The 25530-nt window shown below is 43.9% G+C and overlaps 1 protein-coding gene across 2 annotated transcripts in view; it reads left to right on the forward strand.

Annotated features, from left to right (window-relative positions):
* SCD5 (stearoyl-CoA desaturase 5) overlaps positions 1-25530 on the forward strand; it is a 174312-nt gene that overhangs the window by 101777 nt on the left and 47005 nt on the right. For both annotated transcript variants that reach the window (XM_010358930.2, XM_030924068.1), the window contains exon 3: positions 19775-19980. In XM_010358930.2, the coding sequence (XP_010357232.1) occupies positions 19775-19980 (206 nt within the window). The remainder of the gene's footprint in view (positions 1-19774; positions 19981-25530) is intronic.

Here is a 25530-nt window from a genome sequence, read left to right on the forward strand (position 1 = left end):
CATTCAGCAAACACATGTGTTAAGCATTGTTCCAGGCACAGGAGAACAAGACAGACAAGGTCCCTGTCCTCATAACGTGTATACTGCAGTAGGAGAGAGAGCAAATGAACATGTGAGCAAATGAACAAACAAATGTGTTCAGAGAGAGAAGGATATAAAGAATTAAACAGAGTAATGTCACATGGAGGGCATCTTTAGAAAGTGTGGTCAGAGAAGCCCTTGCTGAGGAGGTGGCATTAGTGCTGAGACCTGAAGGAGAGGAGGTTAGAGGGAGAGCATCCAGAGGGAGGAGTCAAAGCAAATGTAGGAACTAGGATGCTGTGTTCAAGGAGCAGAAAGATGGCCAGCATGGCTGGTCTATGTGAGTGCAAGGCCAGAGTAGGGGACGGGGGCCACATCAGTGCAGGGCTCTGTCAGGCAGAGTTCAGATATTGTTCTACATATCACAGGAAGGCACTGCCAGGTCTTAGGCAGGGAGTGACATGACCTCATGCATTTCCATGGCTTGAGTAAGCCTCAGACCACAGTCAGGAGACCCCAAAGAGTTTGTGCCAGGTTCAGGATCATAGGCCATCCCCCAAGGCTGGGTCTCTGTAGGGTGTGCCTATCAAGGAGGGAGACTTGTATGCGAGGCAGCACCCTCAAGTACAGCTCGTGCTGTTAGCAGCAGCATGCAGTGGCAGTTGTGTAGAAGAGAACAAAGCACCAGAACTTTAGTGCAGCTCAGGAATCCTTAACCTTATGTGGCTCTCTGTGGGTTCTAAGTCTCCCCTCAGAAATCCTGTTTCAGGCCGGGCGCGGTGGCTCAAGCCTGTAATCCCAGCACTTTGGGAGGCCGAGACGGGCGGATCACGAGGTCAGGAGATCGAGACCATCCTGGCTAACACGGTGAAACCCCGTCTCTACTAAAAAATACAAAAAAATTAGCCGGGCGAGGTGGCGGGCGCCTGTAGTCCCAGCTACTCGGGAGGCTGAGGCAGGAGAATGGAGTGAACCCGGGATGCGGAGCTTGCAGTGAGCTGAGGTCCGGCCACTGCACTCCAGCCTGGGTGACAGAGCGAGACTCCGTCTCAAAAAAAAAAAAAAAAAAAAAGAAATCCTGTTTCAGTGTTGCCACCTTTCCTAGCCATGAGCCCAAGCTTCAGAAGTGGTCCTGACCCGGATGTCCTGACAGGTTTTCCTGATGTGATTTTGGAAGGTGATTTGCACATCATGCCTCACATTGTCTTCTTCCACAGCATTTCACCGTCCTAGGCACATTTGGGACATTTGGAAGTCATGTGAAAAGAGCAAATAGCTTGGTCGTCTCTAAGCAATGATGCCGTACGGTGATTTATCAGTTCATTAAAGCATTGTCATTCCATACATGCTGCATTGTAACCCCTTCCATCATGCAGAATACTCCGACAGACAAAGTGGTGCAGGTGGGAGGTGGCCTAGCGAGTAAGCGAGAGAGCAAGAAAGAGAGAGAGAAAGGAAACCAGGAAACTCTCCAGAGGCTGCTGAGTGGGGTACAGCATTTTCTTTCTGCACTTACCTGGCGGCATTAATTATACTCTCTACCAACAAAAATGAACCGATTTTTAAGGTGGAAAATAAAAAATGAACCTATTTTTAAGGTGGAAAATAAAATTTCCCCACCCCTAAGATGCCTTACTTGCTTATTTGTTGGGGATCTAGGTCAGTGAAAGTAGGTGAGATGAGAGAAATCACCTAAGAAAATGAACCTCAAGGGGATGAAAATGTGACAGTCTGAGCAAGAGGGTGATTAGACGGATGAACAAACCAACCAGCGGGGCTGGTCTGTTTCTCACAGCACCATCTCCAGATACGCTGGGAACTCTTTAATGCAGACCTTACCTGCTTTGGACAGTGGGTATATTTCTAACCACTTTAAGGCGATTAGATTTTTGTAAACCAAAAAAACCACAGTACTTTAAAGAGTTTTTATTTAAAGAAATATTTGGTAGAGATAATTTTTGTAAACAAATACTATCAGATTTTATGTTAATTTAGCCTGGCATCTGTATTGGAAGAAAGATACTGTTGTTGAAGGTGAATTCCGCATGCTGTCCTGTCAATTGGGAACCTATTTGCAAACACATTTTCAAGCTTTGTGTTTCATTCTGTCTGCTCTTCCTGAAGATCTTTAGAAGTGCTGCACGCAGTGAACCTCCTTAATCATGTATTTTCTCCCAACCTTTCTTTGTCATGGAACCACAGAAGGTTAGAGCTGGGATCACAGGAGGTTAGAATTGGGGAACCTTAGAAGCCACGAGTCTAATTCTTTTCCAACAGCTGAATCAACTAAGGACCAAATGTCTGAGCTTATTTTGTTTATTTTCCCAAACCATCTCCAAAAATGTTTATGGACATTGAAGGAGACTGTATTGCAATGCAATTCTTTGACAAGTCGTTTCTCCCTGTACCTGTCACTAGCCATTTGGGCTAAGACAGCGCATTGTCATTGCGTATTCTTTATGCCATTGCTAGCCTGCCAGACACTCTTACGTTGCTGCTTTCTAGATTTCCCAACCCACTGATTATTTTGCATTTTTGGATGATTTCTCCCCCAGCTGCCTTCATTTGCATTTTTCCGAAATCAAATCTCATTGTGATAATTTCTATTCATACTTCTAACCTCTTTAGATCCATCTGTGTTATTCCTCTGTCCTCAATGATGTCTGCAGCGGCTCCTAATTTAGTACCAATCAGAAATGTTATTAACAAAATGTGTAAGCTTTGTTCCCAGACATTAATGAAGATATGAAATGAAACAGATCTAACAGACACAGTGAGGCCTTCTGTTAGTGGCCTCTTCCCCACCCCCTTATTAGATATTGAACTGTTTTTCATCATTGGTCCTTGTTTATCAAAGTTCAGGCTTTTCAATCATCGTGTTCCAATTCCTATTAATGCCAGCCAGTGCTCTTGTCACAGGATTATCTCAGGAATGCTGCCTCAATGCCTTATCAAGCTCCAAAGATACATGTCTACAGGAGTCATTGAATCAGCAATTTTAATTAATGATAATATTTATTGAGTTTCAGATGCCAAATGGAAATTTCTAGCTTTGCTTTTAAAAACTCTTTTAAAAGGCAGAAACATTTGATTATTTTTACCTTCTTCCATTTGAATCTTTCACAGCTTTTCATGTAAATCTGCTGTTTAATTACCATTACATTTAAAAGTGCATAAGCCACTATGTGCTTGCGAGGAACACAAGTAATATCTAAGAAGTGGCCCTTAGATGAGGAGCTCATAATCTGAAAGAGCCGGCTAGACTTGTGTGCAATAAAGACTCTTATAAAAAGACAACGTGGAGTTAAATTGCTCAAAACTGTCACACTGATTCTTAGGGCTGCAGAAATTTGAATATGGGCTAGAATTGTTGGACAAAGCCTACCGCAGAAGGGGAGATTTGAGCTGCACGTGAAAAGGATTTGTCTAGGCAGAGAAGAAGAGGAGGGTAGGGACACATCTGAGCAAAGGTAGGGAGAGAGGAATGATTAGAATATACTGTTGGAGGTCACAGCATAGTTAGAAAATCACCCAGATTGAGCCGGGCGCGGTGGCTCAAGCCTGTAATCCCAGCACTTTGGGAGGCCGAGGCGGGTGGATCACGAGGTCAGGAGATCGAGACCATCCTGGCTAACACAGTGAAACCCCGTCTCTACTAAAAAAAATACAAAAACTTAGCCGGGCGATGTGGCAGGCGCCTGTAGTCCCAGCTACTCGGGAGGCTGAAGCGAGAGAATGGCGTAAACCCAGGAGGCGGAGCTTGCAGTGAGCTGAGATCCGGCCACTGCACTCCAGCCTGGGAGACAGAGCGAGACTCCGTCTAAAAAAAAAAAAAAAAAAAGAAAATCACCCAGATTGAAGAAGTAAGCTGACAGGTTATAGTGTGTTACAAATCTGGCTACCTGTGTGACATGTCTCATTGGATGTCTCTTAGGCTTCTCAAACTCAGTGTGCCCCAATTCAAAGTTGTGACTCTACCTTCTCCCCAAAACTGTTCTTCTGTTCTTCTCCTAGCTTTCCCACCAGAAGTCTGGGTGTCATCCATGATTTCTCCATTTCCCTAATTATCCCTCACCAATTTTTAAGCCAATCCCTTCAGTTCTACCACTAAATTACATCTTTAGTCTGCACACTTCTCATTTTTACCAACTTTTAGTTCAAGATCAACTTTTTCCTAGGCTACTGCAAAAGACTCCTGAACTGGTCTTCCTGATTCAATGCTTGCCCCTCTCTATATTGTAGCCAGAGAGAGCTTATTGGAAATTAAACGACTCTCCAGCTAAATAAATAAATAAATATTTCAGTGGCTTAGCATTGTATCTGGAATGAAATCCAACCTCATTATTATGTTCTATGGGGCCCTGCATGATCAGGGCCTTGCACATCAGTTCTCTGTGTCCACCCCAAGTTGGTGTACTTCAGTGTAATTCTGACTATAACCACCCAGGGTGAACATCAGATCCTGCAAGTTAAAGGCTGAGTGTTCCACATGACTGCCCCCGCTTCAGATGCCTGCTGCAAGGGTTGCAGGAAAGTAGTGGGGTCCCCAGGCTACCTGTACTTCTGAATGACCAGTGGTAAGTTTGGGGTTTCCACAATCTCCTTAGGTTTGATAATTCACTAGAACAACACACAGAACTCAAGAAAGTGCTATACTTACAATTACAGTTAACCCTTGAACAGAATGGGTTTGAACTGCGCAGCTTCACTTAAATGCATGGATTTTCTGATAGCAGGACCAGCCCCTCTTCCTGTCAACCTACTCAATGCGAAGATGATAAAGATGAAGACCTTTATGATGACCCACTTCCATTTAATGAATAGGAAATATATTTTCTCTTCTTATGATTTTCTTTTTTTTCCCCTGGATCTGCAAAGAGTTATTGATTCAAAGTCGCCACATGGTGGGGGTACAAACATTCATCAGTTACTGCGCATGCAATTGGTGACATTTTAATGTGGAGGCAATTACCACCACAGATATCTTCTTTCATTAAAAAATAAAATAAAATTTTCAAAGCCTCTTACAGGCCAAAGGGCTAAGAACAAGATCCTCACTCAAATACTCAAGAGTTTTCCTGAGGAAAACTCAGGAGTTGGAAACAGCTTTGAACATTGTCCCACCAGCCACAGCAAATAACGCTAAAGTCATAGAGCTTTGGGACTGACAGCATCAACATCTGCTGTTGTTGCAGAAGTGGCCCCTCTGCCCAGCAGAAGGGAACATGATGCCTGTGGGAGCCGCTGGGAAGCATCTGAGAACTCCAGGGCCTGGAGTCAGCATAGAGCTGCTAAGCACGGTGTGGGCTTGTGTTAAACTGAAAAGGTGGGGAGTGGGGATTTGGGGTGACCAGTGGTTCCCACCACAGCCAGAGGCAGCAGACTCAGAACTGTGGGACCCAACATGCCTGGGTGGACAGTGGACAGAGGACGGTGGCAGAGGTGCCTGTGGCTAGGCTGCTGCCCATGCTCTGGAGGTTGCCTCGGACCCGAGAGCCCAGGACAGCAGTAGCAGAGTGTGAGATGGGCCATCCCAGCAGCCAGACCCTGCATAGGGTACCACGCACCCTGCCCTCCGCATCCCCTCTTGTGACTGGAGGACGCCTCTGTGTCCTGGACGATGGACATCAAAGCTGTGTCCGGCCAGTGTGTGCAATATCCAGAGGAAAAGGACTCTTCCCAAATGGAATCCTCCTCAGGGATGTGGCAGGGCTGTGTCTATACAGCCTCTGCCCTCAGCCCCCTCAGCCTTCCCACACACCCAGGAGGACCTCTGTGTCTTGTGTCCAGCCAGTGTGTGCAATATCCAGAGGAAAAGGACTCTTCCCAAATGGAATCCTACTCAGGGATGTGGCGGGGCTGTGTCTGTACAGCCTCTGCCCTCAGCCCCCTCAGCCTTCCCACACACCCAGGAGGACCTCTGTGTCTGTCTAGGGGACCCCTAGCACTCGAAGAGAACCAGAGGCTCTGGCTGGAACACCCCTAAGCTTGCACTGAACAATACCCAGCAGGCTCAGACATGGGCTTGCCTCTCACCCCAGGGGTGTTCCAACACAGGGCCCTGTAGAACATAATAATGAGGTTGGATTTCATTCCAAATATAATGCTAAGCCACTGATTTATTTATTTATTTTGCTAGAGAGTAGTTTAATTTCCAATAAGGTCTCTCTAGCTATAATATAGAGAGGGGCAAGTGTTGAATCAGGAAGACCAGTTCAGGAGGCTTTTGCAGTAACCTAGGAAAAAAGTTGATCTTGAACTAGAAGGTGGTAAAAATGAGAAGTGTGCCGATTCAAGATATAATTTAGTGGTAGAACTGAAGGCATTGGCTTAAAGATTGGTGAGGGATAATTAGGGAAATAGGGACACCCAATGAGAGATGTCACACCAGCATCTCCCAGGAAGAGGCCAGCCTAGAAGCTAGGCATCCAGACCGCACTGCTGGGCAAGGTCAGAGGCACCAGAGCCGAGTATCAGGAGGCACTCATTCTGCAGGCCCTTGAGATGCCAACTCTGGCCAGAAAACCCAGAGCACAGGTGCGACTGCATCCCTACAATCGGGAGCAGAGCAAACTCAGCCCTGCCCTCTGTGCCCACCCCACTGGGCAGGCCATCATCATCCAACCAGGGTGTCTGATCAGGGTCACACTGAGTCCAAAGTCTCTTCTCCCAGGACTTTCAGGGTCTCCTGATACCAGGTCTCCTCCTCGCTTCCCCAGCCCCAGCCCCAGCCCCAGCCTTGAGGCTTGCCTGGGCCCCCGCTGGCACGTGGATCCTACTTATCCCCAGCTGCAGCCTCTCCCCCAGGGAAGCCGTCTTGTGGGCTGAGGCAGATCTGAGAGGCTGGGACCAGGACTTGAATAAGATTGGAGAAGGTTCCTGAGGGCTGCTGTTCCTCAGCGGACTGGAGTTTGCCTTCTGGTGTGTTTATGAACACATCTCAGGTTCAGGTTGGGTGGTTTTTGAGAGGAAGTAGGAAAAGACATTTGCCTTTTCCATCACCTTAAAATCACTGGAAACCCAGCCCTTGGGTGTGAAATCCACTGTGGCCGCCCCCAGCAGTGGTGAGCCAAGTGTTGGCCTGGCTGCCCTGAGAGCCCCACACAGCCGCTGATGGAGAGCCTGATACGGGATACCGCCTCTCCACTCAGGGGCTGCGATGCCTGCTCTCCACATAGGGAGAACAGACTCCAGCCGGCAGTCACACATATTTTTCCTCCCTGGCCAGCTCAGAAGTGCTTTGGCCATGGTGGGGTGTGATGCGTGGAGCGCTGGCTTCTCAGGATGGTGGGTGAAGGGTCCCAGGAACTAAGAAAAGGCCATTGTGTAGGTAGCATGGTGCTAGGACAAGCCTGGTACGAGATGACGTCTGAGACACATGATGCTATAATAAAGAATATATCTGGTCTTCGTGCCTGGATGGCAGGTCCACCAGCACCTGCAGCAGGTGCAGACCAAGAGCTGCATGGGCAGCTTTCAGCAGGAAGTAGGTGGTCCTGAGGGCACTACCCTTGTCCTCATGAGTGCTCTGGATGCTCATGTCCTCAGGACCCGTGGCAGTGGTTGCCGTAGAGCCGGGGCAGGTCCATCATGGCCTCAGTCAGCACGGACAGGAAGCCCAGAGTCTCCACAAACAGGGCCCAGTCAATGGACGGGTCTGATCTAGCCTGCCATGTTGGCAAAGGCCAAGACACACTCCACATAGTCCGGGAAACTGCTCCGGTGCCAGGAGTGGTGAAGATCCAAGGATTTTATGCTCAGCTCCTTTGCCATGTGGATCTCAGTGTAGAGTTTCACCATCAGCAACATGGACAACATGATTATGCTCTGCTACAAGAGAGGTGACTCAAAATGTCTTCCAAACCAGAAGAATGTCAGGAAAATATTAGCCACCAGTAGCACCAGACACACCTAGATAGAGAAGCCAGCGGCATTCCGAGTCGTCTGGATGTGCCTGCACTGCGGGATCTACAGGACCACCCCTCCGAAGACCATGGCCCCAGCTTCCCCCCGGGAAACCAGCTGGTGCAGTGGCACCAGAAGCCAATCTAGGTCTCTGCTTCTATCTGAAACACTTGTGTTGCCCTGTTGGCTAGCCAACGCCCATCTCTCTAATCACATGGCCGGTCTTTCTGGTGATCTGCTCCCATCCTGAGGCTATCTAGGGGCCCAGGAAAGTCACCTCTAGCATAAGAGTGAAGGAATTTCCTATCACTCAGAAAATTCCAAGAGTTTTTAAAGCTCTGTGTCAAGAACCAGACACAAAGACCAGATATATTCTTTATTATAGCATAATGTGTCTTAGACCTCATCTCGTACCAGGCTTGTTCTAGCGCCATGCTACCTACACAATGGCCGTTTCTTAGTTCCTCAACTGTTCCAAGTCCTTCCCTCTACCTGAGACAATTCCCCTCTTCCTCCCACACTTCTGCCACCAACTCCTCTCAACCTGAAGATGACCCAGTTAAGAATGGCCTTGCCGGCCAGACGCAGTGACTCACAGCTGTAATCCCAGCATTTCGGGAGGCCAAGGCAGGTGGATCACCTGAGGTCAGGAGTTCGAGACCAGCCTGACCAACATGATGAAACCCCGTCTCTACTAAAAATACAAAAATTAGCCATGCCTGGTGGCAGGTGCCTGTAATCCCAGCTACTTGGAAGGCTGAGGCAGGAGAATCACTTGAACCTAGGAGGTGGAGGTTGCAGTGAGCCGAGATCACACCACTGCACTCCAGCCCGGATGACAAAAACAAAAACAAAAAACAAATGGCCTTGCCTATATTAAGGTCCTTTTTTGTTCAGCTCCTTTATTGGCTTCACAGCTCTAATCCCAGTCTAAAATTATTTCACTTATGTTGACTTGATTTACTTTATGTTTAGTCTTTGTCTCCTCCATAAACTATAAACTCTTTGAGGACACAGCCTCAATTGTCCTGTTTGTTCTTTATCTTCTAGTGCATACCAGTCAGTAAATATCAGTCAAATTAAGGATAAAATGTGGGAAAGATAAGAGTCCAGCTGAAGAAACCTGTCTGATTTTCAAGAAGAGGAAAGTTTAGATTTTATAAGAAAAGTAATACACAGAGATTGTCAAATACTAAGCAAAATAATGATAGATTTTGGGGAGTATGAATGGAAAGAGGATGTTACCAGTATGCCGAATGTATTGCGGAGAGGAAAATTACTATAAGTGAGAGGCAGTTAGAAGGTTATTACAGAATCCAAGCAAATTGATACAAGCCTGACCAAGGGTGGTAGAGTAGAAATGGAGTGGAAGGGGAAAAGCTGATATTGTAAAGAAGAGTGCCCATGAAATTTTTGTTTTTAACTTTTACTTTTATTTTGAAATAATTTTTTCAGGTCTTTTATTTTGAAACTTAGAGAAAAGTTGCAAAAAATCATGAGCTTGTGTATAACCTTCACGTAGATTCACCAACTCTTAGAGTACTGCTCATTTGCTTTATTCCCTTGCTCTTTCCTCTGTACATGCATGTGCATTCTTATGTATTCTTTTTTTTATGAATCATTTGGGAGTACGTTATAGACATCATGCCCCTTTATTCCCAAATACCTCAGTGTGTTTTTCCTAATGACAAAGACACTTTCATATAGACAGAGTACACTTACCAAAGTCAGGGATTTAATGTTGATACAATGCTGTATCCAGGATTCTATAATAGTTCAGGGTCCAATTGAGGATTATGCATTACAATGAATTATAATGTCTCTTTAGATTCCATTCATCTGGAATAGTTCCTTGTTTTTTTAATTTTATGCCATCGATATTTTTGAAATGTACTGGCCAATTAAGTTGTAGAATGTTCCTCCATTTGGGTTTGCTCGTGTGATTAGACTCAAACTCTGCGTTTTTGGTGGGAGTACTACATTAGCATTCTTGTGTCCTTCTCAGCATCGAAAAAGAGGCACATGACATCACTTTGTCACATTATTGGAGGTATGAACTTTGATTATTCGGTTAAGGTGGCATCTGCTAAGTTTCTCCACTGTAAGATTGCTATTTTTATTTTGTAGTTATTGAACTAATTTATGCAAAGATTATGAGCCTATATAAATGTTTTATCTTCATCAAACTTTTACCCAATAATTTTAGCAAACATTGGTGATTCTTGCCTGAATCAGTTATTGCCATGACAGCTGCAAAATGGTGATTTTGTAACTCTGTTATTTCTTCTACATTTGTCAATTGGTATTTTACTGTAAAGAAAAGTGTTTGCTTCTTCTCATGTATTTATAACCCATGGACTCTTTTTTGATTACATGGATTATAATCCGTTACTGTCATTATTCATTTTAATGCCCAAATTACCCCAGTTTGTTCAGTGGGAGGCACTACAAATAGACTCCTCTTTCTTTTTAGTATGGTGTGTTGCTGTGTTGCCCAAGCTGGTCTTGAACTCCTCAGCCTCCTGAGTAGCTGGGATTACAGATGCACGCCACCACACCTGGTTCCTCTGTCATTTCGACATGCTCCATCATTTTTTAAGCACTTCCTTTCCCGCACAACAAAACATACTGAGCTCCCTGTGTACTTTTCCTACCCCAGTCCTGGCACCAGCCATTTCTCCACAGTCCTGATTGCTTTTAGTGGAGAATGGTATTTTAAAAACAAGTTGTGGGAACTAAATATGTTCATTGCTATTGGATTATTATTGTTTTCTAGGTCCTTTCTTCCCCCTCAATTTTTAACTCATGGAGTAAAGGAGATCTAGTTCAGGAGATTAGAATAATGGTCACATCACTGACCAAAAACCCTCCAAAACCTAAGTTGAAAAGATTTCCAGAAGACCGACTTATTTACCAAGATTACTGTCTATGCCATTTTAAAAGTGTATGTTAAATGTGTGGTTTTTTTTAAAGTGAAAAGTCTTATTTGAATACATTCTCGTTGTTAAGAGATTTAAACAAAAGAGTAATAGAAGAAAATATTAAACACTTCTTTCCTTATTTTCAAACTTTAAGTTTTATTGGCACTTTTTAAACTACTAAAGTTGGCTTTTCAACACTTACCCAGCTTCTAAGACCTACGTAGACCAAGTGCTACATGAAGGCAAGGCAGCAGGTGGCAACTTGTCCTCTCAAAGCCACAATTTGCCAGGTGGTGTGAACTGCTGCCAGGCCACTCTTGGGGACTTTCTGGGCTATTCTTACAGATTAGCCTATTGTCTGGAGAGAAATAAGTACTGGCCTAGTATCAACAATGGGGAAAGCACCCAACATTGTTTTTCAGTCTGAATTGGCATCTGAACAGGAGGAGATTAAGTTTAGACCCCGGAGACAGAGATAAAGCCTATTTCTAATGAGCCTTACAGTTTCTAAGGAGTGGAGCCATCAGTATCTTTTTCTGTTTGACCCCCTTGATAGAACAGCTCCTTTCCCAGAAAGGATGTCATTCAGACACGCACATACCACATGCATGCACACGCACATGCACATGTACATGCATATGCATGCACACACATATTTTCTACTCTAAAACCTGCCTGTTCAAGCTGACATGTTGACATGTTGGTCCTGGTTTCTTTTTCACTACTGACTGGAAACGAAGATGTGTTATGAATACAAGTGGAATTCCCTTTGGCTTTGTTTTGAGACTGCTTGGGAAGTTTTTTGTTCTGGAACCTTAAACAGCCACAAAATTGAAATAACGGACAGAAAGACCATCTTGGTGTCTGGTTGGGAGCAAGCATCTGTTTCCAGCTAGGCTAGGGGAAAACCAATCAATGATTCTGGTTTCAGATCTGCTGAATGGGACAAGCTAAATGCTGTTTACATTTAGCCTTCCTCTTGCTAACCAGTGGAAATTATGTGGACCTTAAAAGACAGTGTCCTCTATTGCCATTTAGATGACTGGATTCAAGAATTTATTTTGAGCATAAAAGGACGCTGGGGAGTAGTTCTGAAGGAGCAGGTTGCTTCATACCTCACTTCAGTGGACTCTTGAGATTGATGACTTTTGCTCAAGTCACAGATAACACTCAAGGGCTGTGCATGTGGAGAAAAATCACCTCATGATCAATTTCAGTTTCTGCAGTCTCAGTGGAGACCCCACTTAGGGACATTATCAGTGATGGATAGTGAAGTAATGGAGGCACAAAAGACAGAATGGGTTCAAGCGAGGGCACTGCCACACCACTTGAGGTCTGATTGGTTGATTAGTTGCTAATGAGAATAAAGATAGACGGGTGACATAAAGGTATATTGACAGACGGGATTGCCAGATGAATCTTACTGCTTCATCGAGCAGAAACTGGGTTGTTTTCATGCAGGAATATAGAAATGTTTTCAAGAATAACTTGTTTCTCCTGTATTGCAAAAGAATAATCTGTTTATTATAAAAATTTACAAAACACAGACAAAATAAAAAAGAGTCACCCACAATCCCAGTTCCTAGAGAGAACCACTGCAAACAGTTTGGCTAAGATATTTCCTTTGTTTTTCCCATGCTTAAACATAAATTTTTTTTTTAATGAAAAATGGATTCATAGTGTTCTGAGAAGTACTTTTCTTTTCTTTTCTTTCTTTCTTTCTTTTTTTTTTTTTTTTTGCAACAAGGTGTCACTCTGTTGCTTAGGTTGGAGTGCAGTGAGGCAATCTCAGCTCCCTGCAACCTACGCCTCCCAGGTTCAAGCGATTCTCCTGCCGCAGCCACCCAAGTAGCTGGGATTACAGGTGCCCACCACCACACCCAGCTAATTTTTGTACTTTAGTGGAGACAGGGTTTCACCATATTGGCCAGGCTGGTCTCAAACTCCTGATCTCAAGTGATCCTCCTGCCTTGGCCTCCCAAAGTGCTAGGATTATAGGCGTGAGCCACCACGCCCGGCCAAGTACTTTTCTTTTAACTACTTTTACCTTCATCTTTCTAGGTCAATACTACAATAGCCTTTTTTTGTTAGTTAGTTTTTAATACAACACTAATAGAATTCTTTTTAATAGTTTCAGAGTATAGGATCAAGCATAAAAGTATTTCTCCTCATTCCTACCTTCCAATTTCACTCCCATGAGGTAACTCTAAGATTTTTTCTCTTACTATTTCTTTCATGTATATATAAACTTTTACTGTGCGTGTTTACACACACAAGTAGTATTTAATTAATTTATCACAAAATATTTAATCAAATCCTGTTATGGGGAAATGCAGGGTCTTTCCAAGTTTTTATTGCAGTGAGCATCCTTGTGGTTAAATCTCTGCACCCAACCATGATTTCCTTAAGATAAATTCCAGAAAATGAATTGTTAGATTAAAAGATATGCACAGTTTTAGGGTTTTTGATATGTAGTGCTCATTTGCGCTTCACAAACTTTCTGCCCATTTCACGTTCTCACCAGTAGGCAGCATTGAATTCTTAATTCTTCAAACTTTTAAATTTGAAGTATAATGCACACACTGAAAAATGTACAAGTGGCTGGGTGCAGTGGCTCACGCCTGTAATCCCAGCACTTTGGGAGACTGAAGCAGGAGGATCCCTTGAGCCCAGAAGTTTGAGACCAGCCTGGGTAACATAGTGAGGCCCCATCTCTACAAATAATTAAAACATTAACTGGGCATAGTGGCATGTGCCTGTGGTCCCAGCTAATGGGGAGGCTGAGATGGGAGAATCGCTTGAGCCCAGGTGGCTAAGGCTGTAGTGAGTCATGATCACACCACTGTACTCCAGCCTGGGTGACAGAGAGAGACCCTGTCTCAAAAAAAAAAAAAAAAAAAAAAAGTGTGTAAGCCATGAGTTAGACTTGCACTGCTCAATGTGGTAGTCACTAGCTACATGTGGCTACTGAGCACCTGAAATGCGGTTAGCCCGTGGAGGTGTGCTGCAGCTGAAAAATTTCCAAGACTTGGTACAGAAAAAAAAAAAATGTACAGCATCTCAGTAATTTTTATACTGATTATATATTGAAATGATAATATTTGGGTATGTTACACTAAGTAAAATATATTATTAAAATTAATTTTACTTGTTTCTTTTCACTCTTTTTTTTTTTTTTTTGAGACAGAGTCTTGCTCTGTCACCTAGGCTGGAGTGCAGTGGTGTGATCTCAGCTCACTGCAACCTCTGCCTCGCAGGTTCAAGTAATTCTCGTGCCTCAGCCTCCTGAGTAGCTGGTATTACAGCCGCACACCACCATGTCCGGCTAATTTTTGTACTTTTAGTAGAGATGGGGTTTCACTATGTTGGCCAGGCTGGTCTCGAACTCCTGTCCTCAGGTGGTCCGCACATCTCGGCCTCTCAAAGTGCTGGGATTACAGGCATGAGACACCGCACCCAGCCTCTTTTCACTTTTTATTTTATTTATGTTTTTCTGTAGCCCAAGTTCAATCAAGGGTCATTTCACTTTTTTAGTGTGGCCGCTAAGAAACTATTAGTTATATTATGTGGCTTGTGTTATATTTCTGTTGCAAAGTAGGACTATAATATGGTGTCTCTGATAATGAAGCCTACCACCTGAGCTGTACACTCCGGATTTGTTCTGTTCCTACTCCTCTCTTGCTTGCCCACCTACCTGTGCCTCATTTATGCCCCACGTTCTTAGAACTAATGTAGCTCCCTTCAACATTCCAATTTTTGATCAGGAATAATCAATTAACATGTGGTGAGAGTGCACTTTTGATGGACTGCAGAGTAAGACTGTGATCTACTGGAACCTACAATTCAGTATAAACTCTAAGTTGCAAATTTAATACAATAATTTGTTAATTGATTTGTTTGAATGTTTAAGTATTTGGCTTCAGGCATTACTGCTGATTTCAACATCATGTCGCTACCAGAATATGTACACGGAACATGAACAGATGGATTACCTATACTTGACAGTCAGTTCATGATGGGCATTTGTCATCTCTGTATGCCTCAATATTGTTTTTGTTTCCTGTGCAGCAAAGGTGATGGAGTGGCACACATAGTTTTAGACAAGAGCTATCAGCACCTTGAAAACACTAAGAGGAAGAGAGATTATCAGATTATACCGCTGGGGGTACAGCTTCCAGCACAGTCTATCTCCATTCACTCCCCGCCTCCTGAGGTTGAGACGGTTGGGCCATCTCTCCCTCCTCATTAATCCTCAGCTTTCCCCTCTGCTTATTGCTAAAGCAGATACCGACTGTACGAAAATGAGCTCTAGGTCCCCACACCTTTTCAACACAAATGTATTCACAGGTAGGTTCTTTCCCTTGCCCATCCACTCCCAATCACTCCAGAGCAGACAAACGTGCAGGTAAGTAGGGAAGAAAGGTGATTGGGTAAGCAAATAAATCTTTCTCTCTTTCTGCTCTATCGTTGAAACACATCTTGTTCTTTAATTTCTTTTTTAAAGAAATTACTGCCAAGTTCCCAAGAACTAGAAAACACATCTTATTCTTTGAGTCACTTTTTCACTGGACTCAGCTTTACACTTGAAAACACAGCAGGCCGGGCGCGGTGGCTCAAGCCTGTAATCCCAGCACTTTGGGAGGCCGAGACGGGCGGATCACGAGGTCAGGAGATCGAGACCATCCTGGCTAACCCGGTGAAACCCCATCTCTACTAAAAAATACAAAAATCTAGCCGGGCGAGGTGGCAGGCGCCTGTAGTCCCAGCTACTCGGGAAGCTGAGGCAGGAGAATGGCGTAAACCCGGGAGGCGGAGCTTGCGGTGAGCTGAGATCTGGCCACTGCACTCCAGCCTGGGCGACAGAGCGAGACTCCGTCTCAAAAAAAAAGAAAAGAAAAGAAAAAGAAAACACAGCAATAACAAAGGATTAAAAAATACATCAAAGTATTTTTGGCTTGATTATGTGCTTGATTATTTGGAATGTGGCCAAAACCCTTCCTGCATTCCACTGTTGCAGTCAAGTGGCTTCTGTTGGAAAGGTATCCAGGTGAAAGGAATGAAAATAAATATCTCTGTTTCAACTCGTCTTCATCATCGTGGGTCTTTTTGTTGTTGTATTATAATTAATTTTGTGAGAATAATGTTTCTAGCTATTTGAAACTCTTCACGTAGAGTTTCTACAAGATTGCATGGCATTGAATTAAACAGCCATGTATTAGTTCATGATCACACTGCCATAAATAACTACCTGAGACTGAGTAATTTATAAAGAAAAGAGGTTTAATTGACTCACAGTTCTGTGTGGCTGGGGAGCGCTCAGGAAACTTCCAATCGTGGTGGAAGGAGAAGGAGAAGCAAGGTATGTCTTCCTATGGTGGAGCAAGAGAGAGAGCAAAGGGGAAACTGCCACACACTTTTAAATCATCAGATCTTGTGAGAACTCACTCATTATCATGAGAACAGCATGGAGGAAACTGACCGTATGATTCAGTCACCTCCCACCAGGTCCCTCCCTCAACACGTGGGAATTACAATTACAGATGAGATTTGGGTGGGGACACAGTGCCAAACCATATCAAGCCAATATAACCTTTTAACTAGATGAATGAAAGTTTTCTTTTTTTTTTTTTTTTTTTTTTTTTTTTGAGACGGAGTCTTGCTCTGTCGCCCAGGCTGGAGTGCAGTGGCCGGATCTCAGCTCACTGCAAGCTCCGCCTCCCGGGTTTACGCCATTCTCCTGCCTCAGCCTCCCGAGTAGCTGGGACTACAAGCGCCCGCCACCTCGCCCAGCTAGTTTTTTATATTTTTTTAGTAGAGACGGGGTTTCACCGGGTTAGCCAGGATGGTCTCGATCTCCTGACCTTGTGATCCGCCCGTCTCGGCCTCCCAGAGTGCTGGGATTACAGGCTTGAGCCACCGCGCCCGGCCTGAAAGTTTTCTATAAAAGACCCCTCCCTGCAACATTTGGAGAATAAGGGAAATATCTTGTTGATAGGAATGTGAACTGAGAACAAAGGAAGTGCCATATTTATTCTATTATTGTTTTGATTTGTTAGATGAGCTTGTATAAATGTCCTCTAAGCTTTAATTTTGCCATCTGTGAATAGGGGACAGAGTGTTCTTTCTATGTTATGTTCACATGGGCACTACAATAAAAACAATAAACTAATGCAAAAGGAAGACATTATTTCTTAGACCACAGTAGTCTTTTTTTTTTTTTTTTTTTTTTTTTTTTTTTTTTTTTTTTTTTGAGACGGAGTCTTGCTCTGCCACCCAGGCTGGAGTGCAGTGGCCGGATCTCAGCTCACTGCAAGCTCCGCCTCCCGGGTTCACGCCATTCTCCTGCCTCAGCCTCCCGAGTAGCTGGGACTACAGGCGCCCGCCTGGTCGCCCGGCTAGTTTTTTTTGTATTTTTAAGTAGAGACGGGGTTTCACCGTGTTAGCCAGGATGGTCTCGATCTCCTGACCTCGTGATCCACCCGTCTCGGCCTCCCAAAGTGCTGGGATTACAGGCTTGAGCCACCGCGCCCGGCCCACAGTAGTCTTGATTGACATTTGAAATTCTTTTACAGCTCCAAATTATGTGATTCTAAATAATAAAATGTTTTCACTCTTTCCAACCACCATGTTTAAATACACTGTAAAATCTAAAGACCTCTTTCATATTACAGTAAGCCAGGCTATAATTTTTGATATACATAAACTGCCAGGCTCCTGTTTTCTCTCTTTATAGTCAAAGCTGAACATATACTTCTTGGAACTTTCTGCCTCCTCTCTCTCTCCCCCAAAACCCAAGGATTAGGTGGATTTTTAAAATTTTCAACCAGCCTGGCCAATGTGGCGAAATCCCGTCTCCACTGAAAATGGAAAAATTAGCTGGGTTTGTTGGTGCATGCCTATAATCCCAGCTATTCAGGAGGCTGAGGCAGGAGAATTGCATGAACTCAGGAGGTGGAGGTTGCAGGGAGCGAAGATCACACCACTGTACTCTAGCCTGGGTGACAGAGCAAGACTCCATCTCAAAAAAAAAAAAAAAAAAAAAAAATTAGCTGGGCATGGTGGCATACACTTGTAGTCTCAGCTACTTGGGAGGCTGAGGTGGGAGGATCACTTGAGCCCAGAAGATCAAGGCTACAGTGAGCTATGTGATTGTACCACTGTACTCTAACCTGGGCAAGAGAGCAAGACTGTCGAAAAACAAACAAGAACAAAACAATTTCTTCCCTTCTCATCAGAAGGATGAAGCCAATCTCTATGAAATGGTAGACTCCTAATGAGAACATTACCCAGTATTGAATATTATGGCATAGAAGATTATTACTATTGTCATAAAAAGAAAAGGCTAATGCAATATAATACTTAAATTTATTTTTATTTTCAGATTTTCCTATCGAAAGCACTACTTCCCAATTTAATTCGTCTTCTCAAAGTTTTGAAAGCATCATCAGATTAAAAAAAATTAGTGTAAATTGAATGTCTGTAGATCTCACTGACCCATTGCTATAGCTAAGTTCTCACTAATTGTAACAGACTAAATGCCATCAATTCTTGCCCCTGATAGCTCAGCCCCCTGACACCTTCCCGTGTCTCCCATTACAAGAGGTCCAATAGGGTGTGCTCCCCACGTGCACTGAGCCCCACTTCAGCTCTGTGGGCTGGGCAGACTCTGCTGCCTGTCCTTCTAGGGGCACCAGAGTCTGTTTTGGGGCTCCAGTGAGTGCTGTCCCGCTCCTCAGCCACCGCTGCCTCTCCACTTGGTGGATTGCCAATACACCCAAGGAGCCAAAGTTGTCCCCCTTCTGTTTCTGTTATACTCTGTTAGAGCAGTCCTAAAATGATGCCACTGGTGCCTTGGTAGTTTGCAGAGATTTGGGGAAGTAGCCATTTGGGGTTTTTTTTATCTGCTGGCTTCCTGATCTATGTGAGTCACACATGAAGAACATCAAAGTAGGGAGAGAGGCAGAGACATCTGGGCCAAGAACTGGCACCCTTCATACTCAGGACTGCCCCTCTCTTCTGACAACCAAGATTTCATCCTAAGAAGATGTCTCCCTCATTTTTTTAAATTTTTAACTTCAGGGGTACATGTGCAGGTTTGTTACATAGGTAAACGTGTCATGGGGGTGTGTTGTACAGATTATTTCACCACCCAGGTATTACGCCTAGTACCCATTGGATATTTTTCCTGATCTTTTCCCTCCTCCCACCCTCCACCCTTGATAGCTCCAGTATGTTTTTTTCCCCTATGGGTCCATGTGTTCTCATCATTTAGCTCCCACTTGTGAGAACAGTGGTATTTGGGTTCCTGCATTAGTTTGCTAAGGATAATGACCCCCAGCTCCATCCATGTCCCTGCAAAGATCTTGACAGAACTACAGTTCAACCCAGCAATCCTATTACTGGGTATATGCCTGAAGGAATATAAATCATTCTACTATAAAGACATAGGCACATGTATGTTCACTGCAGCACTATTCACAATAGCAACATAGAATCATCCTAAATGTCCATCAGTGATAGACTGGATAAAGAAAATGTGGTATATTTATACCATGGAATACGGTGCAGCCATAAAAAAAGATCTCTCTTTTCTTGACACAAATGATCTAGGAGACTTCAGTCGCCCCCACCAGAGCTTTCCTTCAGGTCTCTGCACTAATTCACCCAACAAGCCTGAACTTCCTGCAGTGGGTACGTCCCACACATAAGCTGAGATCCCTGCTAAGTGAAGATTTACTCTTGCTCTGATGAAAACCACTCCAGACCACAGGGGATTGAACTTGAGGTTGAGGAACTGTGGGTTGAAGATAGGAGGAATGTGAAACCAGCAGTGAGGACTGGTGGGGGAGGGGAGGCTGGGAGGATTCCTAGGAGGATGCCCGGCGGTGCGGTTCCTCTCTTCACTCAGGCTCTCATTCTCTCTGCAGAATGACATCTTCGAGTGGTCCAGGGACCACCGAGCCCACCACAAGTACTCAGAGACGGATGCTGACCCCCACAATGCCCGCCGGGGCTTCTTCTTCTCCCATATCGGGTGGCTGTTTGTTCGCAAGCATCCGGATGTTATTGAGAAGGGGAGAAAGCTTGACGTCACTGACCTGCTTGCCGATCCTGTGGTCCGGATCCAGAGAAAGTAAGTGAATGCGGATGACAGAGAGCTGTCTCTCAGGGGCCAGGACATAGAAACAGCACAATGAGGTGGACTCATAACCCCATAGCATTCTTCTCAAGCATTTGTCCTAACAATTTGGCCATATTTATAAGATTTAGCTCTATTTATTAATTTCCTTTTGCTCATTAAATTTTGCCCATTGGCACATTTGTTTTGAGTTATAAGTTTCATTTGTAACGGATTTCCTTTAAGCCCAGTGTCGTTACCTTCAGACTAATCTTGCATGGCTGATTTCATGGAATCTGTTTCTGTGTTTCCCCACTGCCCCATTCATGATTCTCTGGAGTAGCAGAAGAGGGACTTGCTTCATTTTAGTGACACCCTTGACTCTACTTGACTCCAAAAGGACTGGACTCTCTCCAGGTATCCTACTCCTGTTCTGAAATTCTGTTGTAGTGAAACCTCTCCCCCGCCCATCACTCATGGAAACGTTAACACTAGTAGGTTTCTGTGCAGAGAAAATGAGACCGCTCAACAGAGGGCCTCAAAGCACTCATATTCCCTGATGGTGTCGGCTGAGCATATTGAGTTGGCCAGCATTTGCAGGATGAAACTGCTTTCTTTTTGTAAGCACCTGAAGAAAGAGTGCCTATAATCGTGCTGGCAAGTAGAGAGCGACCTTTGTTCTCAGGTTGGTCTGGGTCTGTAAAGTTTGGCTATGATGAGCTTTTAGCACCTAAAACAATAGATTTATGTACAAAGATGGGCAACATATGGACCACACTCTAATTAGAACCTTGAGATAACATGTTGAATAAGTGGCTACTAGTGACCATCTCCACCAATGGGTAGGAGTCATCTGAGGACTTACCTAAACAGAATCTCCTTCTCAGTCTGAAAATGGACATGGAGGCCATGCCTTTGTTCAACACAAGAATCTTTGCGTGAAAGGAAGGATGGCTTAGGACTGTGCTTTTTTCCCCCAAAGCCTCTCCTTTTACACTGCGGGGAGCAGTAGACGTAGTGAGAAACTGGCAGACCACAGAGACAGACTGCTGGAATCAAAGTCTCTGACTCCTCCACTTACTAGCAATGAATTAACCACTCTAAGTCTCAGCTTCATCTATAAAATGGGAGTAACAGTAATATCTATCTCCTACAGCTTTCATGAAGATATTTTAAAAATGTATGGAAGATGCCTGGCATACAGTAAGAGCTTAGTGAATGTCAGCGATTATTATTATTACACAGGCAGTTGCTAGACTAGAGAATTCTCTGTTTCCATCACTGCTTTCTCTTGGTTTCACTGTAAGGTTTTCTCTGTACGTCTCAATACAGCTCTTTTAGGTGAAAACACCCAGTATCAATTCAGCTCTTTTAGGTGAAAATACCCAGTATCAAGTTTTAAAGCAGAAAATAACAAGATGTTTTCTTTTTTTTTTTTTTTTTCTGGAAATGGAGCCTTGCTCTGTCACCCAGGCTGCAGTGCAGTGGCGTGATCTTGGCTCACTGCAACCTCTGCCTCCTGAGTTCAAGCGATTCTCCTGCTTCAGGCTCCCGAGTAGCTGGGACTACAGGCATGCACCACCATGCCCGGCTAATTTTTGTATTTTTAGTAGAGACGGGTTTCACCATATTGGCCAGGCTGGTCTTGAACTCCTGACCTCAAGTGATCCACCCTCCTCGGCCTCCCAAAGTGCTGGGATTACAGCCATGAGCCACCGTGCCCAGCCAACAAGATGTTTTCAATTAGCAATTCAATGATTTATTGATGTTGATTTTCATTGTGAGTGTAAAATATTAAAGGTCATTACAGAAAAAGCTGAAAAATTCAGAGAAGTAGAAAGAAAATCATTCACAGTCTTAACAGATAAACAGACACTATTAATATTCAGTAGTATCTCTTTCTATTTCATATATGGTGCATGATGGCAGTTATATCACATATGTAATTTTATGTTTCACTCTTAACCTCAGATTGTATTGTAGACACCATTGTCAAAGGTTCAGAAGATTCCGTCAGTTGAGCATGTCATAGTTTATTTAACCATCACTCTGGTTAGCTATGTACGTCATTTCCAATTCTGTGATACAAATGATGTTGCTATATAATTAGTAATGCTTTGGGACAATCAGACCTTAGATTAATTTGAAGAGCTCAGATAAGAAGGCAAAAGATTTTCTGTTTTATTAATAAGAAATGAGCCAGATATAATAGTCTGGGTTTCTCTGACCATAAAAATGGAAGATTTTTTTCATCTTTTCTCATAAAAAAATGTAATCTGATTCATTATGTGTGTACTGGCGGCACATATGTCTAAAGACTATTTCTAAATGCAGGAAGAAGAACAAAGACTATTTCAGCAAGTTCCCTGAATAGTCAACTGAGAACATCTTTCATCACCAGTTCAGTGACTAAAGGAGGCTTTGGCTATCAGAAACCATTCATTCATATCATCATGTCACATATATCATTGAGCTCCTACTGGGAATCAGTGCTAAGGATACAGCTTAAAATTTAGAACACGTTCTAAACTATAGAGGTCACCCCTAGTTGCCTGGTCTAGCCCCAGAATGATTAAGGTAGAGGAATACTGCTCTTTGAGAGTACAGACCAAACAGGGGAGATATGGCTCTGGATCATGTAGTTTGCATGTTAAAGGCATGCTCCTGGCGGGGCCCTTTATTATCTCTAGGAATTGCCTAGGCCCAGGAAGGCCAGGTTTTCCCTAGCCAGAAAGGTTTTTAAGATGTCAAAACGTCCTGATATGTATGTGTGTGTTTGTGTAATACATCCTGTGAGCAAACTAGTGAAATATAGATAGAAAGATGAAACTAGAAGTACATGCATCTTAGATTATTCACTCAATGTTCTTGTGATTATACTTTACTGTTTGAAAGGGGCTCCAGCAGTCCTCAGATGTGTGGGTGAGCACTGAAGTCCTGTGGTAATTATACAGCGTAGAGAACATAGAGATCTGTAATCCAAAATAAGGTTTAGAATCACTGAACTAAATGAAGCAAGTTTCCAACATACACAGAGGCAGTCAACTGTTCAGATATTTTCATGTTTGTGAAGCTGGCTTTACCGGTCCTGTCAGTTAGGCGGTGGAGAGGAGAGTCCTCACAGGAATCGAAGTCATTATATGTGGGGATATGAGCTGAAAGGGTGGATCCTGGTGTCAGGCACCGTCACAGCAGATCTCAGTTCTTGCTACCCTGGGCTGAATGGAGAGCTTCCTGAGTAACAGAAAAAGGTGTCCAGCTGCATTTGGGGCCCAGACTTGGGTCATTTCAGTGGCACACTTCTCGTGGGCTGAATCTCCACCTGCTCCTGTATGATTTTCCTAGAGGAACAGGCCCTATTCCAGTTGGAGGCAATCAGAATTCATAGCTGACTCTACCACACTCCCAGGGTGCAATGCTTGTGCAGATCAATCAGCTAAGTGCCTCTTGGAGAGTTTACTCAAACAGGTGATAGAAACTGAGGATTTAGAGACACCTCCTTCAGTCCACTCAGGACACTAACACTGATATTGCAGTTGATTGATAAACTTTGCTGAGCCATCCTAATAACAACTTACTAAAGAAAAGCTTGGCAGAGAGTCATTCTTAATCAGCTTTCCATTGTACTGTCTCATGGAAGAGAGAAGGTAGGAACAGGAAAACAACACATTTCAAACTATACTTCCAGACCCTAAAAGATAGTCTTACCAAGGCTGTCATAACAAGTAGTTAACTGGACTAAACCACATTTTGCTGCACTGTCAATGTGTAAATTGTGTAAAGGGCAGCCATTAGGAGGTGCAAGGGAGAGAAACCAGTGGTATTGCTTCTAGGCTCTGACAACTAGGGCCCCTGTCCTAGGTCTTATGACTTAAAGGGCCACACTTCTCTCCACAGAGTGAGGAGATAGATCACAGGGCCAAAGGAACATGCCACCTGCCTAAACCTTCCTTGACTTCTGGGCCATACCCTGGATTCCTGCCTAAATGCCCTGAGCTCACTTCTAGAGCCTATAGCAGCCTCCTCCTGGGATCCATCCTCCCAACAGGAAATACATAGAGCCTAGGCCTGAAGAGCGGCCAAGGGGCAATGTTAGCACAGGGACTTAAGCTTAAAAGTGTGAGCTCAGATATCCACCTAATGGGACAGAGCAAATGGGGAAAGGAAAAGGGATGAACCTCAGGCTGGGGACTTCCACCTATACTCCGGGCCTGAACCCTGCAAATGTTGGGGTGAACCTATCGGTGAGCCATTCATAAGGTTGAGTGTGGATCCATCAAGAATTGTGTTTAGCTTAAACGAGACAGAAGGTTATTTCTCTTATATATAAAAGAATTCTGGAGACAGGCAGTCCAGGGAGGACATGGCAGCACTGCAGGGTCAGTAGAGAACTGGGATTCCTTTATCGTTCTGCTCTACCATCCTTAGCAGGGGACTTTCATTCTCAGTGTCATTTCATGGTGCAAACTGATCACTAAAGCTCCAATCAGAAGGGGAATCAGGGAGGCCGAAGGGAGCACATTGCTGAGTTGAGTCGGTCGCCTTTAAGGAGTCTTCCTACAAGATACAACCTATCCACTTCTCTCTCATTGACCATATCTGTACCCAAGGAAAACAGGGAATGTATTGTCTTGGTTAATACATTGGACCCTGGAATAAAATCTTGGTTTTGTTTCTAAGGAAGGAAGGGTGAATAGATAAGGGGTGAACAATTAGCAGTCTCTGCCATAGCCACACAGTTGTTCTGCCTTAAGCAAAGCAATTAGTCATCTCATATTCCTCAGTCATATTTTGTGAACCAAGTGGGTAGCCTGCCTGTCTCCATTAATGAACAGAAACTGGAGTCTCAAATCATCTTTCTCAGATGGCAAAATGAAGATAAAATCCAGAGACTGTTTCTCCTAATGCTTTGCTTATTCCATTGAGTCCCATTTTAGGGAAGACATTCCTCTAGAGGTTACATGTAAACACTGTCATGCCTTTTTAAAGTAACCAGGGAGGATGCTAGTCCAGACACATAAAAACAAGGTCCTTGCCTCATTGCCATGGTGATGAGATAAACTGAGAGAAAATGGATGGAATGGTTCAAAAGAGCAAATCACTTCTGGTGCCTTGGGAAGAGATCAAAATGTATAAATATTGCCATTCCAGGAAGAAAGGCACTTGAATATCTAGAATCTTTTTGAGGCCTGTTTCACCTCAATTCGTCCCCTAGTCTGTTACCACTAGTCCTCTCTCCTGCCTCCCAAGAATAAGCATCACATCTCTCAGTGATACCCTCTTTTTTGTTGTTTTTAAAGGCTCATTTTTTTAAAGAGCAGTTTTAGTTTCAATTTAGCAAAATTGAGAGGAAGGTTCAGAGATACCCCATGTACCTCCTGCCCACACACATGCATCGCCTCTCTCATTGTCAGCATTCCTTACCAGAGTGAATATTTGTTACATCTGTTGAACCTACATTGACACATCACTGTCACCCAAAGTCCATGGTTTCCATGAGGATTCACTGTTGGTGTTGTATAGTCCATGGGTTTGGACAAATGTATAATGACAAATGTATCCACT

The sequence above is a fragment of the Rhinopithecus roxellana genome, chromosome 2, assembly GCF_007565055.1.
Source record: "Rhinopithecus roxellana isolate Shanxi Qingling chromosome 2, ASM756505v1, whole genome shotgun sequence".
Lineage (NCBI taxonomy): Eukaryota > Metazoa > Chordata > Mammalia > Primates > Cercopithecidae > Rhinopithecus > Rhinopithecus roxellana.